Here is a 19,794-nt window from a genome sequence, read left to right on the forward strand (position 1 = left end):
AGATTAAACATTTTCAATAAGATTAGTTTTCAATTATTGAGAATTCCATCGAAAAATGCAAACACATTATCTCCCTGGGTTGGTAATGGCCCCTACGACCCCCCCCCTCTGGATCCGTCCTTGGAGAAAGTTTATCTAAGTTTACTTAAATTTTTTGATTGATTTATTTCTTTTGTTTTGTTTATAAATTAAACAACAGTATCGAAGTAACTACCGCGATATGCAGATTTTGAAATAAAACAAACAAAACTGCAATTACAAAACAATTGTCATGTGCTAAAACGCGACGAAATAGATCTATTCAGGCGTTGAGCTCGAGCTTACAATATTTACGATCTAAAGCGATCACAAAACTTGAGGCAACATTTCAGACTGCCTCATAGCAGCCCATTGTTTTGTATTGGAAAAACTCAAAGCCCGACCGATCGAACTTGAGTTATGGTTTAGCAATTACTCATACTATGTAGATTCTAGAAATCGTATTCGAATTCGAATAATGAGTATATTTGGTTTTAGGTGTTTTATTGATTTTAAAAACTTGCACAAATATTTAATTTAAATCATTATGAGCTTTTATAGGACTTAAAAGAAAAAATCCTTTATTAACGTTGTCGATTGACAAGGCTCTGGAAGCGATATTTGACTTTACAGTAAAACGAAGAAGGATAAAGAGTGAGGACAACACTATGAGTTTCATTTACTTTAAATATTAAATTTTGTTTCTGAAGCTGCGTCGCGTTGATTTGAATTTTACTATTGTTTCATTATATTTTGATCTCATTTTGGTTGAAGATGAAATACAGAACCTAGCAATTAATAAAAATACGGTGTTAAGGGTCAGTTATTTACAGAATTTTAGAGATATGTTGCTTTCATTTAAGGAGTGCGAAATATCCAAAACGATTGGGTACCAACCAACAAAAAAAAATCAACCAAAAAAGCATTGGACTAGAATACACTTTTGTGAAAAAAGTGGGAAACCAGGTGTGATGTGCTCTACTGACTAAACACATATCAAGATAGCGTCAAAATCAATAAGGATTTTGTTGGTGCATAAAATCTTTGTTCGTTTTAATATGGCGTACTTCTTTAGGTTTGTGATGATACAATGAAAATCGGATTTGCTAATGCATGATATCACACTACTCATTTGTCTTCAATATGTCCAGATTGATGCAAATTTTAAAAGAATGGTATCTAAATGGAACAACAAATATCCTTGGGTAAATATGTGACAAATATTTAATTGTACTTTTTTTCGGAATCCCAAGGAAGGGCCGCCTAAAATTGCGTTCAAAAAAATTACAATTTGTTGCTTCCAGGTATCAATTTCCTCACAAGTCGATCACAAATAACAATCAAAAAGAAAAAAAATCTAGAATCAAAATGTTTCGACCACAATTGACATTCGCAATGATGAAAAAAAATCGATCATCGACTAGAAAATGGACACACGCAAACGTAGCCGTACTTCTTCAACGTTTCTTAAAACATCCTCGGAGAAACAAAATTTTGGAGGCTCCAAAAGGTTTTTGGAAATCAATCGAACAATAAAATCATAACTTTGTTTGTTGGATTACGTCTTGGCAAATATTTTGTTTAAGTTAATCAATCCGCTGAAAAATGTTTGCTCTGGTTTAAAATATGAAAAATGAAGGTCTAAATCCAGTTTTGTCGGAATTTTTTCGAAGTGATATTTAATTTTTCTGGACTGTAGGAATATGAAAGTTTTATTGAATCCGAAGACGAGGAGACAAAGGAGGACACCTTAGAATTTCTTTGCGAATTTCCAAGCGTAGCTAAAAAAAAGAATGAGGATGAGAATAAAATCCATTTTTAACGACCTGTGCGACGTCCTCGCACTTAAATTCTCGTCTACTTTCCCATTCCTAACCAAATCCTTACTATTTCCTGGTGAGCACAATTCGTTTTACATACGATCTAGCTTGGAATAACGATTCGTTCATTCGACGCGAAGTAAACTTTTGAAAAATCCAAGATGTCTTATTATTTAGGCGTCCGTTCAAATAAAGTAAAATCCCTTTTTATTACCAATCTTTTGCTTGGTTGTGTGAATATAGTAATTGGAGTCAGACGTTTGATTCGCTTTTTTATACTGAGATCCGTAATCAATGGAAATAATTTATCGTTTTTTTTTGCTTATAACAAAGTGAATGAAAAAGAAAGTATTGTAAATTGGTCGTTTTGCAAAGAACTTTCAACTCTTTACCCAATAATGGACAGCATTTTTTTCTTTTTCGTCAATTCTTTTCAAGAGGCAGTCTCATTGAAGAAAAACTTTTAGATGACAACACGGAAAAGTCTCTGGCATGACCTACCCCATTACCCGTAAAGCCACGAATATTACATTGAGCTAAAAATCCATTACAAAATATGACGATTCCTTTGTCGTAAGTGAAATGCTCATAAACATACATACAAATTAAGGACATTGGATTATTGAATGTTTTGGCGGTTAGGGCTCTATTAAGAATTCGATGGATGATGCAATACCTTGACTCAGACAAATCATTTTTGTATACACAACAAAGAAACTGTTTCTATTTAAACCATTTAGTATAGTATTTCGGTATGGAGCTAACATTTCATCAATTTTTTTCAGTCGATTAGTTAGACAGTTTTGAAAGAGTATACTACCAAATTTATCTTAATTAGAAAATAGCTAAGTTAGTCAGCTGAAATCTATTTTTTATATATTAGACGGAATTTTTCTTTAAACTTAAAAACACAAATCATATAATAATTGTTTTTTTCAAAGGTGGTGCTGTATTGTACAGGATTATCAATAAGAAGAAGATTTCTTGCAATAGGAGTATTTTTTATTTTGGTTTCAATATTAAGCTCTTCGAAACGAATATCATTTTAATTAAATTGAGCTGCTATGAACGCAGAAAACAATACCAGCTCTTTGACCAAACTGTAAATTACTCTTGCTAAAAAGCTGTTTCTTTGGGCTTCGAAAGCAATTGAATAAAGCCCTTTTTTAACCAAAGTGTCGCTTTATAAGACCCTTATCATCCTTGTCTTTCTATACCTTTCAGAAGCATGGTATGACAAAAGAGGATGAAAGCACCTTCGTTCGTTTCGAGAGAAAAGTTCTTTTTGTGATTTACGGTCCTGTATGCATAGAACGTGAGAAGAGGAGTAGATCGAATGAGGAGTTGTTGGCTGTACGGCAACGTAGACTTAGCCAAATGAATAAAAGTCCAACTTCTGAGATGGTTGGGTCACGTAGAACGAATTCCACCCACAGAACAGAGTTTTGGGGAGAGACCGCGGATCAGGTGGCCCGTACAAGTGGAAAGAGACCTCAACCAACTTGGAGTGCACAACTGGACACATCTAGCTATGGATTAAGCTTCATGGAGAAGTTTTTTTGGTTAGGACCTAGTTCAAACAGGGCTATAGGGTCACCTTAAGTAAGTATTTTTTAAAATCATTTTCTGTTAGAATTTTCAGACAATATTGATAGATAATTTTATTCATTCAAGCAAACTTAAAGCTATAGATACAATATAAATGTTTTTAGATTGAATGAAATTAGTGAACATTCGGTAACTATAAAAGTTAGTGTTGAATGACACGCCAAATAAGTTAATTCAAGTAATATCTGATGTGGGGTGACAATCAGAGTTAAATTATTTAAAAAAAATTAAGTTAATAATAAAACTAAACTTTGAGCAAAAATTAACTTAACAATTCAAAAATAATATACTGTAAAAAAAAACCACAAGCAAATATTTAAACTATGTATGTTTGTGCTGCTTAATAGAATAAGGTTCTTAAAAAGGATTCAATGCATTCATAGTCATGTGTGAATAGCCAATCTCTAACTTTTTTTCAAAAAAGATCTAAAAGAAGTAGTTTTTCTTATAAATAACGGTAATTTATTAAAAAGTTTTGGAGTTGTAACTGTGAAAAAAGAAGAAATGTGTTCTACGTGCGAGTGGTACAGTAACAAGATGTGAGTTATTTATACGTAGACTGTAAAGCTGTGAGTTTCTAGTTTGAATATTGCCACTTTGTTTGAAAAACTCTCTTAAAACTTTGAAAACATAGAGATGTCTCTTTCGTAAAATTTGCAATTTTTGGTATAAAGGCCAACTTTCAGCAAAACGGTTTTTATTACAAATTATTCTTATTGCATGTTTTTGAGCTAACATAAGGGGTCTTAAAATATTTGCGTATGATCCGCCCCAAATTGATTATCGCTGAAAAATTTATTTTTGTCCAAGAAGGAAATTATTCTTGCAAAAAATAGGTCTATAGTCGGAAACATTCTTTGTATTACCTTTTTTGAAAAGAGGCACAACTTCAGCACACTTAAGGCGTTTGGGAAAACAACCATTTTCAACACTTGCATTAAACAGATAACTCAATATATCGACCACATATAAGGCAATTTTTTTTTCAGTAAGATACTAGAAATACCATCAGTAGTATACGAATTCTTATTTTTCAAAGATAAAATAGCCATTTAGACTTCACGTGAAGATATAGAATTGAAAACAAAACTATTTGATTGTAAACTATCAGAAAGGTCTGTAAAGCTGGAAACACCACAATCGAATTTCGAAATTCTAATGATGGGGTGATTTAGGGCTCTTTTTGTGCTAAGTTAGTGCTCTAATCCCGACTTGGTTCAAAAATCCCTTCCCCCTCAAACTTGTGGTGTTCTTAGCTTGACGTATAGCTGTAAACACCACACCCTTAGGTTCATAATTTCAAAAAACTGAAGATGAGGGAATTTGGGGCTCTTTTTGGGCTTCTAAGTTAGCGAAACTCCAAAATAGTATCTACACCCCTAAAATGACTCGCAAAGTTGAAGTTTTTGGAGACTTTCTAAACCAAACAAAATTTAAAAAACTAATGATGGGGTCATTAAGTACTATTTTCCTTAGTTCGCGGAACTCCAAATTGTTTTTTTAAGCCCATATCTCCAAACTTAAGTCTCAAAGCTTAAACTTTTGGAGACTTTCTTAACCAAACACAATTTTAAAAATCTAATGATAGGGTAATTTAGGGCTCTTTTTGTGCTAATTTAGTGCTCTTATCCCGAGTTGGTTTAAAAATCCCTTCCCCTTAAAAATTAATTTCTAAAGTTCAAACATTTTTTTATTGCATTACACTGACGAAATTTGAACAATGTTAAAATTTGAAAATTACAATAAAATTTCTGTGGAGAAATTCTGTACCCGACGTTTTGAAAAACAAAATATAAAATAATACCATTCCATTAAAAAAATAGCAGTTTCGTGTTTTTATTCCCACTGGTTTGTGTTTTACAGGGGAAAAATCAATTTGCGATGACGTCACTCCCAGCAAACTGAACTCCACAGGCTTAACTCATTTATATTTACTCTTATTTTATTTAAACAAAGCCTTTTAACCAATTTTTTGAAATCAAAGTAACCTTCAATTTACCCGTATTCAGAAATGCATAAATTCTCAACATGCATAAATTGTGCACACATTTTGTATCTCAATATGTCTAAATTCAAATTTGATTAGTTAAACTTTAAACTCCCATGAAGGCCAAAATCAGTGGGAAGTTTTTCTTAACTGTTCTATGCATTCCATAAAGTTCCACTCTTTCGAGGTTCCAATTAACAAATTCTCGCTTTTTTCTCATTTCCAGTGATACAGAGAGAACCTAAACAAATAAAATACTATATTTACGGAAACTAATAAAACTGAAATTATAAATGACTTGTATTTAATTTAGAATATTTTGTATTTAAAGGAATATAATAAATGTAATAATTTCTTTCTATTAAATTGTATTTAATACATGGGATTAGCTAAATCGAAATATTCTTAATAATAAACAAAATTAATAAAAACTTATTTCATACTTATAAACAAAAAAAATTAATTGGACTACAATTTCTGTCCATTTACTCCATTATTTCCTTTAAGTAAGTGGTATTTGTTTTGAGGTACTTAATATCGCCTCTGAGTTGAATGAATTGCCTCACCACCGACTTATCCAAGTAATTCTTTAAAATTAAATACAAAAATTTCGACTTGTTATAACTTTTGAGTTTTGAGGAGGAGAAAAAAAAACACTCACCAAAGTTTCACCAGTGCAAACTTCAAGTAAATTCTCGGGCTTCACCAACAGTAAATTACACAAAGCATGCATGATGTCGAATAGCTGCGTCACCAAAGCACTATCCAATTCTCTTATACACTTCCTGTATTCGTTTACGTCGCAGATAGCGCACATTGCACCCGCAGCACTGAATTGAAGTGTAAGCAAATGGTCATAGATAACTCGGTGCAAACGTACTCCAAATTCAGTTAGGACGTTTTGTAAGTTCTCTCCGTCTACACATTTTTTCAATTGTGCAATCGTAGGCTGAAGGTTTTGCACAACACTAACACATGCCTTATAAAAACCAATTACAAAATTAATAGAAAAATATTAAATAGGTTCATTCTACTCACAGAGGACGCTAGCGTATCCACATCTTCGTCTGGTTTAAAATCGGTTTTCTTTTGTTCAGATTGCAGGTAGATTTTAACCCAATTCATGACAGCGTTCATTGCCCGATCTAAACCTGTGTCAAGTCTCTGCTCAATTTGTTCCATCATCACACGCTTCTTAAATATATAATCTGAGTATTTTGGGGTATTTCTAAAATTCAAAAAATTTAATCATCACAGAAAAGTCCAAAAACAAATGCCACTTACATTATACATGGAACTACACATTCAGCATAGAGTTTTTCCAAGAGATGTACAATTATGTTGCTCTTTTGGACAACATCGAAGAAGTAAATTTGAGGAAAAACCTTAGTCTCACCCAAAGGAATGGCTTGTAGACCCAGTTCCAAGGCATAATTGACATGTTCATGCATCATAAAACGCAAAAGAATATCGGTAAGCTTGAGGATATTTGCTGGCAAATCTGTGTCCTTGGATAGCAGACGACATCGTTTCAGGGAAGCCTTTGCTTCCTGCAACAAATTTATCGCCAACTCCTCCGAAAGGAATGTCTCTCCACCATAGTCCTCGATCTGGGCAATATTTATATTTGCTCTCGTTCCAATTAGCGCTTGCATGTCTCTTCGAAGATCCTGAAATCTTTCCGATTGCTTCTTTTGATGCTTTTTACTTGCGTAATACCGTTCGAGTTCAATTGTGCATTTCTTCTTAAGAAAAGTCGTTTCGATTTCAATGTAGTTAACTAGATGCTTGGTAAAAATGTGTGAAGTCAATTTATTTAGGAGATCATCATCGGCTTCTGTCATGAATTCTTGGAGGTCAGCTGAGAGCTTTATTGTTCTATTTTATAAAAGATGAGACAAATTAGTTTAGACCAAATGTTGGAAGAATTTTGTTTGATTAAATTATTGTTACCTAGAATAAAGCTCATATAATGTTCGAAGATGCTTTTCTTCATCTCTTTTGTCTTCTAATTTTGTATGAGCATATTGGTAGAGCTTCAATTGGTATATATTCAAAATGAACTTGGACATCACTTGATTAGGATTAGCAAACACTTTTTTGATAATTTCGTAGTGGTGCTTGCATAAGGGCAGAATTCCAATGTAGATGTCTTTACCTCCGTAGGGAGTCTGAAATAGTTTAAGAGTATTTCATTTATTATTAAATTATGTTTACCAGGACAAGAATCACATTAAGGATAGAAGATATTTCAATGCATGAAGTGAATAAAGTGAATAGAGGTCTTGTCTTTAAATCTTCTTCATTATTTAGATGTAAGTTGTGACTGGTTAGTATAAGAATCAATAGGGATAATTGAAGCTTTCTTAATTATACAAGTATCTAGTTATTTAAAAAAAATGTTGCCGTAGATATCTTCATGGTGAAGGAACTGAATGAGAAAAATTCAAAATTAGTAACAATTTCCATTCCTGACAACTCTCGCACACAGAAATGGTTAGGAGTTGTCAGTCACTAGGCCCTAGTTCTCAAATGGATTGTTGCGCCACCCAATTTATTTATTTTAGTAACAATTTGGATGCTCATATTGAAGAACCCATACAATTCGCTTAAAGTTTCATAATTGTTGGCACTTTAGATCGGGATATCACCATAGAAGAAATTCACAGGGTTTTACATAAAGCTAAAAATAACAAAGCCCCAGGGTATGATAGAGTTCCAAATGATTTTTTGGAAAATTTAGCAAGGACCTATTTAAATATATTGCACACGGCTGAAGTACCTGAAACTTTCAGAAAGTCAAATGTATTTCCAATACACAAAAAAAGGGACATAAATAATGTGGAAAATTATAGGGGCATCTCTTTCCTAAATGTGATTTAGAAGATATTTACAAGAATTATACTGAAATGGAACGAATTTCAAGCAGGTTTTAGAGCAGGTTATTCAACAACGGATCACATTTTCTCCATCTAAAGTACCGTAGATTATTACGCAGAAAATGGGAAAAAGCTTTATTCAATATTTATTGATTTCAAAGCTGCTAAATCTACTGGAGTTATCCTCTAAGATTTCTAATGTACTAAGAAAACCTTACGAAAAAACTACATTAGCTGTATGAAACGGTGGCAAAAATCTTCGTTTCAAACCCTCCCAGTGGGTGCCGGGCGTTGTGTTGCACGTTGTCAAGATGGAGATCAGCTAAAGTCAGGTTGAATTGCTGAAGTTTCCTACTCCTTAATAGTAGCAAGCATTAGGAATGCAATTTGACCATAGATACGGGGTCCCTAATTTCAGTGGAGGTGTGAGCGTCTTACATAATCCGTGCCGAAGAACAAAAGGATGGGGGGCAAACCAGTCGCTAACAAGCTCATTCGGATGCCTTGGCGGGGTCCGTCTTATTTTCTGCCTTACCCCGGTATATCGGCTCTGTCGGGGCTGACTCCTTTTTCCCGACCTATTCGTGAGACCAACATTCAAAAACTTTTAATAAAATGGACGAACTAGACATGACAAACGTAGAACCATCCAAAGACTTGGAGGATGAACTCTTGGCCTCCAGCCAGGAGACCTGGAAGGGGAGCTCATTTAGCGCTGGTAGTTCCAGCACTTGTGAGCAACCCAAAACCACAGGAATTATAGGCAGTGCTATTCATAGCACTCCTAAACCGTATACAAAACAGAAAACCTCGAGTAGCAGTGCAACTCGAGGAACCAAAAAACCATCAGAAGGCGCTCTTCTCAGGAACCGCTTTAAAACGGCCTCTCACATTCTTGCCAAGATTGCCAAAAATGAAGAGACCGGGGTTATTCATGAGAGGGACGCCCAAGATAAAATAAAGTACCAGAAGGTTGTTGATGAATACTACAACCTTCTGGCCAGCCGAGAAAAGGCCGTTAAGCGAAACAGATCTCAGGTAGGGATCTGCACGTCTCAGAAAAAGAGCAAGCTTGACGACCGGACAAAGCCAGTGAAAGCACCATCTTCTGAAGAACCGCAGAAGACCAGCGCCTCTTACCTTTTGAGGATTAGCGAGGAGAGTCTAGGGGCTCTCGAAAAGGCCGAGTTCAAACTCAGTTGCCAAATAAGGAATGCCAAAATTAAAATTCTGCAGAGTCGGGGAACAGACACCGACAAAGCTGATGACAACGTCGAGGTTGACGATGTTATAAGCGGAGTCGAGATCCCCAGCGAGTTGCCGGGCCCCAGCTCTGTAGATAAAAATCATTAAAAAACGCGCTGGAGGTCATCTAGATTAATTTGAAGCACTCTAAGTGTTATGTCCAAATTTTAGCACTCCCGATCTGACAGTTGTCAGATTTGAAGATATGAATACACATGGTTTGCTGTTGGCCTCTTTTTACTCTGACCATAATGCACCATCACCTCCGGAGGAGGTGTGCAAAATCATAACCAAAGATAACATCAAAAAGGCAAACCTTCTGATCGGAGGCGACGCAAATGCTCGGCATACCCTTTGGGGAAGTTCTGTGATCAACGAACGAGGTGAATCAATTTTTGATTTTATTATTGAAAATAATATGACCATTTGTAACAGAGGCAATACGAGGCAATACTCCCACTTTCGTCTTTCCGAGCTCGGAAAATTTTGATGGATGGGATGATATGCTTGATGTTACTTTAGTAAACAACCGTAATTTATTAGTGGAGAATTGGAGAGTTTCACCTTTGAATTCGTTTTCGGATTACAAGTGGATTCTTTTTCAAATTAATTTCGAGTCGAAAAACCCTCCGCCTTACAGAAACCCCAAAAGAACTGACTGGACGAAATTCAGTCAAATTGCTAATTCCAAACTAAGCAACTTATCGAATCTCACTGAATCGATAGGAGACATTGAATCAAAGGTGAAAACCTTTGAAACTTCTATAAGTAAAGCTTTTAGAGTCTCTTGCCCAGTTAAATATAGCCGTAAAAACCTTCCTTCGTGGTGGAATGAAGAACTGTCGAGCCTTAGGAAAATGACGAGGACAATTTTCAATATCTGCCAAAAACATAAGTTTTACCAACCGTATAAAGACTCTCTTAAAATTTACAAGCAACCCCTGTCATCAGCCAAAAGACAAGGCTGGAGAGAATACTGTCAATCAATCTAAGACATAAAGGACTCCGCAAGGCTCAGCAAAGTTTTATAGAAGGAACATTGTAATTATTCATTTCTAAAAAAGCCTGATGGAACCTGGACAGCCTCTCCAGCCGAATCCCTTGAGCTACTGATGAAGACGCACTTTTCGGGTTGCCAGAGTTATAACCCCGAATCGCTTGAAACCACAGAGCTAAACGTAGCTCATGTGGAGCAAGTCAATTCCGTTATAACAAGAGAAAATGCTTTGTGGGCCATCAATACTTTTTCTCCATATAAATCCCCAGGCATGGATGGCAGAATGCCAGTTATGCTTCAAAAGTTGCATGATGTGGCAGCTCCATGGTGCCCATGTGTCGTGGAGACAGGTCAAAGTAGTTTTTTATCCCGAAAGTGGGTAGGCGAGGTCACGAATCCGCGAAGGATTTCAGACCATGCTTAAAACCTTGGAGCGCATCCTTGATTACCATATTAGAGAAATCCTAGTTGGACGACCTCTCGAAAGCTCTCAGCATGCTTATCTTAAGGGCAAATCTGCCCTCCATGAGGTAGTGCGTACTGTAGAACAAACTGTAGAACACTCTAGGCAATACAATCGCAACAAAACACGTGAGTAGGGGAACACCCCAGGGTGGTGTCCTTTCGCCTCTTCTATGGCTTCTGGTCATGGATACAATTCTCGTTAAATTAGAGCGATGTGGAGTAAAGGCGGTAGCCTATGCGGATGATTTGGTGCTATTGGTGTCGGGAAAGTTCTTTGAAGAAAGTTAGCAACTGGGCCACGAGTTGTTGACTAGGAGTTAACCTAAGTAAAATTGAACTGTTGCTCTTTACCACCAAAACTAAAGTACCGCCCTTCACGCTACCTCGACTCAACGGTCAAATCCTATCATTGTCTTCCAGTGCAAAATATTTGGGAGTTATACTCGACCCTAAACTAAACTGGAAACTAAATATTGAAGTACGGGTTAAGAAGGCCTGTGTTGCCTTCTACGCCTGCAGCAAAACTTTCGGCAAAAAGTGGGGACTTCAGTCGAAGATGATTTTATGGACGTACAAAGCCGTAGTACGTCCAATCTTAACATATGGTTCATATATAATATTAATAAAATAAAGCAGGTTCAGAGAACAGCTTGAGTTCCCCACAGGGGTCATGCGTACTTGCCCAACGGACGCTTTAAACGTTATTTTGGATCTTCTACCAATCGACCTTTTTATTAAATAGATAGTTTCCTGCAGCGCTATTAGGCTGAAGGAATCAAACAGCTGGTTGTCAAAACCTTATGGTCACAGCAACACAATGAAATTGATTCCCTTAGATATTATCTCGGTAGACACTGACTACTGCACTCCTACTTTGAGCCTAAGTAAGGGTTTTAAGGTAGGTTTCGACACAACCATCTTTACTGACGGCTCAAAGATGGAGTGCGGAGTTGGTTTTGGGATCTTTTCTGAGTCCCTAAATGTAGCCAAATCTTTTAGACTTCTTGACTTTGCTAGCGTTTTTCAGGCTGAACTGGAAATAAGGGAGGCATGTAAGATACTTAAACAAAACCCAAACCAAAACCGAAAACCGGCTATCTTTACAGACAGTCAATCATTATTAACCTCGGTGTCACCCTGATCTAGGTTTCGAGCCATAGTGGTATCGTGGGAAATGAACGGGCTGACGAGCTAGCCAGGCAAGGATCGGCCCTTCATAGCTCACTTGCGTAAATGGTTAACATTCCTCTTGGTGCTATGAAGGGTAAAATCTTTTCTATCTACCAAACTGAATCAAACCGAAGGTGGAGCAATATACCCAACTGCATTATATCTAGGAAGATATGGCCCACCTACAACTAAACCCGTACAAACGATCTTCTATGCAGGCCAAGGCAAGACATAGCCAGGATTGTTGCGGTTTGTACCGGACATTGGCCTATAGGAGTTCATGCGGAGAAGTTGGGTATCTCCTACAACACCTTTTTTAGTGACCAAAGTGAAAGTGAAAGGATAATCCATTTCCTCTGCAAGCTTGTAATTATATTAGCGCTGGAACCCATGTCACTATCGAGGAATCATAGTGACAAGTCAAAGTTCCTAAAGAAGTCATTGCGACCATCCCAGGTGGCTTTGTCATATTTCCAAACGGTTCTCGCAGGAGATTTTATTTTAACAGGGGTTTTTTGGCATGAGAAACTTACAGATATAACACCATATTCTGATGACACTGAACGTATAAAGACACAAGTCTAGAGTGATGGGGGATTGACCTGCAACGTCATTAATCCCAGTTGGCTCGTGGGCTAACTGAGTTTAACTCAGCAAAAATCTCGAATTACCTTCCTATGGGTGTTATCTGACCAGAATGACAAATTTTGTATGCACAAACAAAGTTTTACATCATCAGCCGTAATTAGATAAGATGCATTTTTAATAACAAGGGTGTTTTGTTTTTAAAAACAATAGGCAGATATTTCTTTGATAGTCTTAAAGAATATTAGGCATCACCAAAGTATCTAAACGGCTAGAACAAGACAACCCATAATAGGTTTAATCAATCTTTTAGGGAATATCAATTTTTCATGGTATCACAATGGATCAACATTGATGTTAGTATGGCAATCGCCAGCCCATAAACCTAACCTAACCATATAAACAATCAATTTGTTTTATTTGTTATTATTACCCTGTTTTAGTGTTTTCTATCTTATCCTTTCTTGTAGAGATGATTGTTAAGGCTACTGATTTAAAATCTGTTTATGACTTTTAATAGTCTTCATGGCGACAGTAAACTTTTAAATTTGTACTCACCATTTGACTTTGTTCGATATACGCATCAATACATTGAGCATAGCCTTTGAACTGTGACAAGATATTAGCTATGGTTTTCATTTTCTCGATGTCCTCGCTTTTTTGGGCAGTAGCAAATTCTTCAATCAACTTCCGCTCAATCTCGTCGTATTTCTTTTCGATTTTCTTCTTTGCCTCACCAAACTTTTCTTCTGGCAAATCCTGAGCGATGGTGTATAGTTTTTGTATGATGTCAGCAGCTTCATGTAATTTAGTTTGGTCGGTGAAAGTCTCACTAACTAGTGGACCCGATACAAGAAACTCTGACATATGATTGAGCAGCTTGTGGGCTTCTAGAGTTCGACTTCGAGGAGTATTTACATTTTCGAGTTGTTCGCCGATGTGAAGAATTTTTCCAGCTACAGAATTGATTTTCTCGTCCAATTGTTGAAAACATTCAACAGCTAGCTGATGGCGTTCCTGCAATTTGAGTAGACTTTGGGCATAGGCCTGTTGCTCTTCTCGTAGTGTTTCCTCAAGAGCCTCACGCTTCTTTCTCTGTTTTTCTTGAAGAATCTTTAAGTCTTTGATTGTTTGGACGAAGGTATCGTGTAAAGCTTCTGGATTTAATTCATCACTCCCAGTTTCGTTGTTGGTGCGCCATGTTAGACGGTCGATAAAGGCTACCACATCAAAGGGATCCTTTAAAAAGAAATTGATAATAGCACCTCGGATAGGTATACAAATTGATATGCATTCGGCACAACTTTACCTGTTCTAGTTCTTCTAAATATTGGGACATCATTTTATATTTTGTTTTATTTAATGGGTGTGTAAAATTGAAAACAAGATACTAATATATTTTTTGTAATGTAATACAAAGAAATTAAAAAGTACTTTTGCTTTGCTCTGCAACTGGGTTGACATAACGATAACAACAAAACACAGAAATGTCACTTCACTTGTCACTTTTCCATATACAGTAGAGGCCACTGCATATGTCAAGAGTACACTTTGAAATGAAAATACGGAATTAGGAGTTTTTGGATATATGAAATTGTTTTTCAACACTCGCTCTCAATTGTATGTTAGAATATTATGTTATAATTCAATCCAATTTGTTTGCAGCTTCAAGAAGTGCTTTTGATCCGTCGACTTTTTTAAGACATCTGTGAGTTAGCCTTTTGAGCCAATGGCTTCACTTATTGTTAAATCCTTAGAAAAACTGTAGCGTATAATATGAGCTACTTTGCATCCTACCAAATTTTTTCTTAGAATAGAATAGAATAGAATATAATAGAATAGAATAGAATAGAATAGAATAGAATAGAATAGAATAGAATAGAATAGAATAGAATAGAATAGAATAGAATAGAATAGAATAGAATAGAATAGAATAGAATAGAATAGAATAGAATAGAATAGAATAGAATAGAATAGAATAGAATAGAATAGAATAGAATAGAATAGAATAGAATAGAATAGAATAGAATAGAATAGAATAGAATAGAATAGAATAGAATAGAATAGAATAGAATAGAATAGAATAGAATAGAATAGAATAGAATAGAATAGAATAGAATAGAATAGAATAGAATAGAATAGAATAGAATAGAATAGAATAGAATAGAATAGAATAGAATAGAATAGAATAGAATAGAATAGAATAGAATAGAATAGAATAGAATAGAATAGAATAGAATAGAATAGAATAGAATAGAATAGAATAGAATAGAATAGAATAGAATAGAATAGAATAGAATAGAATAGAATAGAATAGAATAGAATAGAATAGAATAGAATAGAATAGAATAGAATAGAATAGAATAGAATAGAATAGAATAGAATAGAATAGAATAGAATAGAATAGAATAGAATAGAATAGAATAGAATAGAATAGAATAGAATAGAATAGAATAGAATAGAATAGAATAGAATAGAATAGAATAGAATAGAATAGAATAGAATAGAATAGAATAGAATAGAATAGAATAGAATAGAATAGAATAGAATAGAATAGAATAGAATAGAATAGAATAGAATAGAATAGAATAGAATAGAATAGAATAGAATAGAATAGAATAGAATAGAATAGAATAATAGAATAGAATAGAATAGAATAGAATAGAATAGAATAGAATAGAATAGAATAGAATAGAATAGAATAGAATAGAATAGAATAGAATAGAATAGAATAGAATAGAATAGAATAGAATAGAATAGAATAGAATAGAATAGAATAGAATAGAATAGAATAGAATAGAATAGAATAGAATAGAATAGAATAGAATAGAATAGAATAGAATAGAATAGAATAGAATAGAATAGAATAGAATAGAATAGAATAGAATAGAATAGAATAGAATAGAATAGAATAGAATAGAATAGAATAGAATAGAATAGAATAGAATAGAATAGAATAGAATAGAATAGAATAGAATAGAATAGAATAGAATAGAATAGAATAGAATAGAATAGAATAGAATAGAATAGAATAGAATAGAATAGAATAGAATAGAATAGAATAGAATAGAATAGAATAGAATAGAATAGAATAGAATAGAATAGAATAGAATAGAATAGAATAGAATAGAATTTTTTTCGATTTATAAAAAACCGTTAAATGGATTTTTTCCAAAAAAATATTTGTTTGGTATCACATCACAGTTTATTATATAAAATTTAATTCAAGTCTCTAGCGTTCTTGGTTCGTAAGATATTTAGGATTAACCAAAATGTCCATGCCTTATTATCTGTAAAACAAAATTTATTTGAAATCGATATTTTTCTGGTTCTTGAGCTATGGAGTCGCGAACGTACGGACGTACGAACGTACGTACACACGCAAGCACAGACATCTTTCCAAATATCTTTTATTTCGACTCTAGGGACCTTGAAACGTCGAGAAATGTCAAAATTTTAAATTTGACAAATCAGACCCATTACTATGGGAAGTTAATAATATACATACTGGAAATAAGTTCAACTCCACGATTTTCCAAAACACTACAGAGAAAACCTGCTTTTCTAAAACAATTTGCAATTGTTTCTGGTTTGACGTTTACATTCCATACATTGCTTAGATTTCGAACGGCAAGTCTGTAGCCAAATCGAAAGAGGTTTGATCTCGTCCAATTGTGACAATAAGTTTGTCAAAATACGTTTTCTGTAATATTGTTTTAAGTTGTAGATAATGCCTTGGTCCATTGGCTTAAGTAAAGAAGTCATGTTCGGGGGGAAAACACGCAAGCTCATTGTTGTCAATGTATTCCTTGCGTTCTTAGGATGCGCCAACGCAGTCATATTGCTTGCTACAAGGACAGTAATTCTCTCTTTGCTCAGTTTTCCACCAAAGCATTTCTTATTTTTAAGTGCCAGCGTTTTATTGGGTAACCATTTGAAAAACAAACCAGTCTTATCACCATTAAAGATGTAGTTTTTGCTGACATTTTTTACCAATCGGAGCAAAACATTTGTAACCCAATCATCACGATCCTGTGTGTTGACATCTGCACTTTCCCCACATAGGGTTTTTTTGAACGATTTCGTGCCGTTTCTTAAACTTGTCCAATTATCCTGTACTTGCTTAGAATTCTCAATTCCTCCTCCTAGGCTTTTTGTCTCATTCATTCTTACCACGAGCGGCGGTTATTCATTTCAGCATTGCTATATCAGTATCCTCGAAAAGACATTTTTAAAGACTTTGTGGTTAGTGCTTAAATCCTCGTCTTCTACATTTCTTAGTTTTTAGTCAATCCTTCTTCAACTTTTTTAATTATTAACAGCTTTTCTCAAGAGAAATGCTGCTTCGAGACATTTTTAATTATATTGAGGATCTTTCCATTATCATTGGCAACCTACCACTCAGTTATTTTGGTATGCATTCACACAAATCGAAATGCGTTTGATTTATTAGACACTGAATTAAATCGTGAACTACAATACAATACTGTAGAAATGGCAGCGATTGCTGCTCGCAATGTACCACTAATAATAAATAAATTGGTGACGCAACATTCCGTTTAGAACTAGGGCCTAGTGACTTACAACTCTCAACCATTTCTGTTTGCGAGTTTTGTTGTCAGGGATGGAGGAGGCCTACAATTTTAAGCCGGATCCGAAAGGCCAATTTGAGATAGCACTTTTCATTACAAGAATTACTCTTGTAGAATTTGTCAATTCCTCGCAAGTACCAGTGAAAAAAAAAACTATAGATGCCATAGGCAGGGATCGAACCCAAGACCTCTGGCATCACAGTCCGATGCACTTTTTTTTGTAATTCATTTTTATTAATTCAATCTTAAACCTATCTTAAAGCTAGACAAAAATTCATATTTATTTTTGTATTTATTAGAAAATTTGAAAAAAAAAACTAATATCAAGATCCTTTTTTTTTACTTAAAAACTACTTAAAATAAGGTCCTTAATATAAAACTTAAAGCTAACGTAAACTACCTTTTCTACCTATAAACTACTTAAAACTAGAACAACCACAGCAGCAAATCTAACTATCTTACATTTTTTATTTGTCATATTTTATTGTCTTTTTTTTATTATTTTTTTTTTGATTCCATGTTTCTTTTAATTTTTTTGTTTTTTTTTGTGCAACCACGCCTATTCTACTTAAAACTAAACTCTAAAACTATAAAAAAAAGTATGTAAGCCGGCCAAGGCTTAAAACCCCATCCTGACTACCCACCATCAAGTGCCGATTGAAGCCACCAAAACTATTTCTCCTGATTCACCCTATCAGCTCGGTCCCGTTCGGACACAGCCCTACTGAACCGTAGGAGCTCTGCTCCGCATTTTGCCATGACGTCCCGATATTGTAGAGGAGTTGACTATCCACGGTACGTTGTCTGACATGGTAGATTAGCGGAACTGCCAATCTATCCTGTATCAGACCGCATCTATCTAAAAAGAGGAATGCCTCTGGTGGAATGAAGCCGCTCAAGCGTGCACTTTTGAAATACTCGTCGTTTGGATAGAACACCTCGAAAATTAAATTGTTGGTCGAAGACATAGCTCTTGCAATGTGATCTCGAACGCGTTTTATCACCAGTGCAGCATTTATATGTCTGTCTACCATCTTGCGCCAATTCTTGCACTTATTCCTCGTGGCCCTAGCCATCGTAGTCCGGAACAGAATTGTCGCCTACTTCTGGACATTTATTTTCAGTTTCCAGTCGTCGCAATATCGCTGAATCTTGCCGAAATCACGCTGCAAGAGAATTCTAATAACCTCAACCTTTCGGGCCGTTCTGTACGCAATCAGATCGTCGGCGTACGCAATTGCCTTTGTAAGACTACCTTTTAGATCGCTGGTGTAAATGCTGAAGAGAATCGGCGAACTCACAGCTCCCTGTTGAAGAACATTTTTAATTTAAAATGTTGTGGTAGAAGTTACATTTCCACTTTTGACAACAAACTTCCTATCGTTAAGCATATCATAAAGTATATACAACAACGGCTTGCTTATTCCAAGCCTGCTCAGTTTTAGGTAAAGACCCTCTAACCATACGGTGTCAAAGGCCTTTTCCAAATCAACCAGAACAGCACCTGTGCATTGTTGCTTTGATTTATTCCATTGGATATCAGAAACGAGTTTAGACGCAGCATGAATTGTGTCATGACCTGCCTTGAACCCGAACTGTTTATCCGGAATTATTTTGCTGTCCGCAGCCCCCTTAGTCAAAGCTCTATTAATGATCTTTTCGATAACTTTGCTGATGCTCGGAAGAAGACTTATCGTCCAAAGATTTGACAGGTTGGAGTTGTACTTTCCCTTTTTCGGGATAATATGCATTATTCAGTGAATTATTGAAGAGTGTGGTGTAAATGTCAATTGCCTTCATCGGTAAACGTCAACGTTGGATATACTATCGACACCAGTCCAACGCACTAACCATCATGCCACGGGTACTACTACAATGTCAAACTAATGAATGAAAAACTGCTCGCAGTCTCGGCAGGACAAGGTGAATTCTTTTTTTTTTTGATGCACCAGGTGGAACTGGAAAAACATTCCTTATTTCGATAATTCTTGCTAAATTACGATCAAATAATGGTATCGCATTGGCTGTTGCATCTTCCGGCATTGCGGCAACTTTATTGGATTGAGGCGGCTCGGCGCATTCAGTATTTAAACTGCCACGCGGAGTTCAATATAAAAAAAAACAATCATCAATAGTCACAGTGCTGAAATAATGTACAATTACAATGCACACATTCGTCTGGAGCGTTGAAAAGGACATTGAAAGATATAAAAACAACGACAGACAATTTGGCGGCACTCTTTTTAGGCAATTTCAGACAAACACTTTCCGTTATTCCGCGTTCATCGTACGCTGATGAGATCAACGCGTGCTTAAAATCATCGCCACTGTGGCGTAATGTTAAAAGAGTGCAACTGAAAGTAAAAATGCGTGTTCAAATGCTTCAAGATCCATCCACTGAAACATTCTCAAAACAACTGTTAGATAT

The 19,794-nt window shown here is 35.3% G+C and overlaps 1 protein-coding gene across 1 annotated transcript; it reads right to left on the reverse strand.

Moving 5' to 3' along the window:
- Positions 1-5,790: 5,790 nt before the first annotated feature.
- Positions 5,791-14,127, reverse strand: LOC129942104 (exocyst complex component 5). Its single transcript, XM_056050903.1, has 7 exons — positions 14,084-14,127; positions 13,333-14,013; positions 7,387-7,604; positions 6,718-7,311; positions 6,472-6,661; positions 6,095-6,412; positions 5,791-6,020 (listed from the first exon to the last, which is right to left on the reverse strand). The coding sequence occupies exons 1-7, from the start codon at positions 14,114-14,116 to the stop codon at positions 5,919-5,921; spliced, it is 2,136 nt and encodes a 711-aa protein (XP_055906878.1). The 5' UTR covers positions 14,117-14,127; the 3' UTR covers positions 5,791-5,918.
- Positions 14,128-19,794: the final 5,667 nt, after the last annotated feature.

The sequence above is a fragment of the Eupeodes corollae genome, chromosome 1 (genome assembly GCF_945859685.1).
Source record: "Eupeodes corollae chromosome 1, idEupCoro1.1, whole genome shotgun sequence".
NCBI lineage: Eukaryota > Metazoa > Arthropoda > Insecta > Diptera > Syrphidae > Eupeodes > Eupeodes corollae.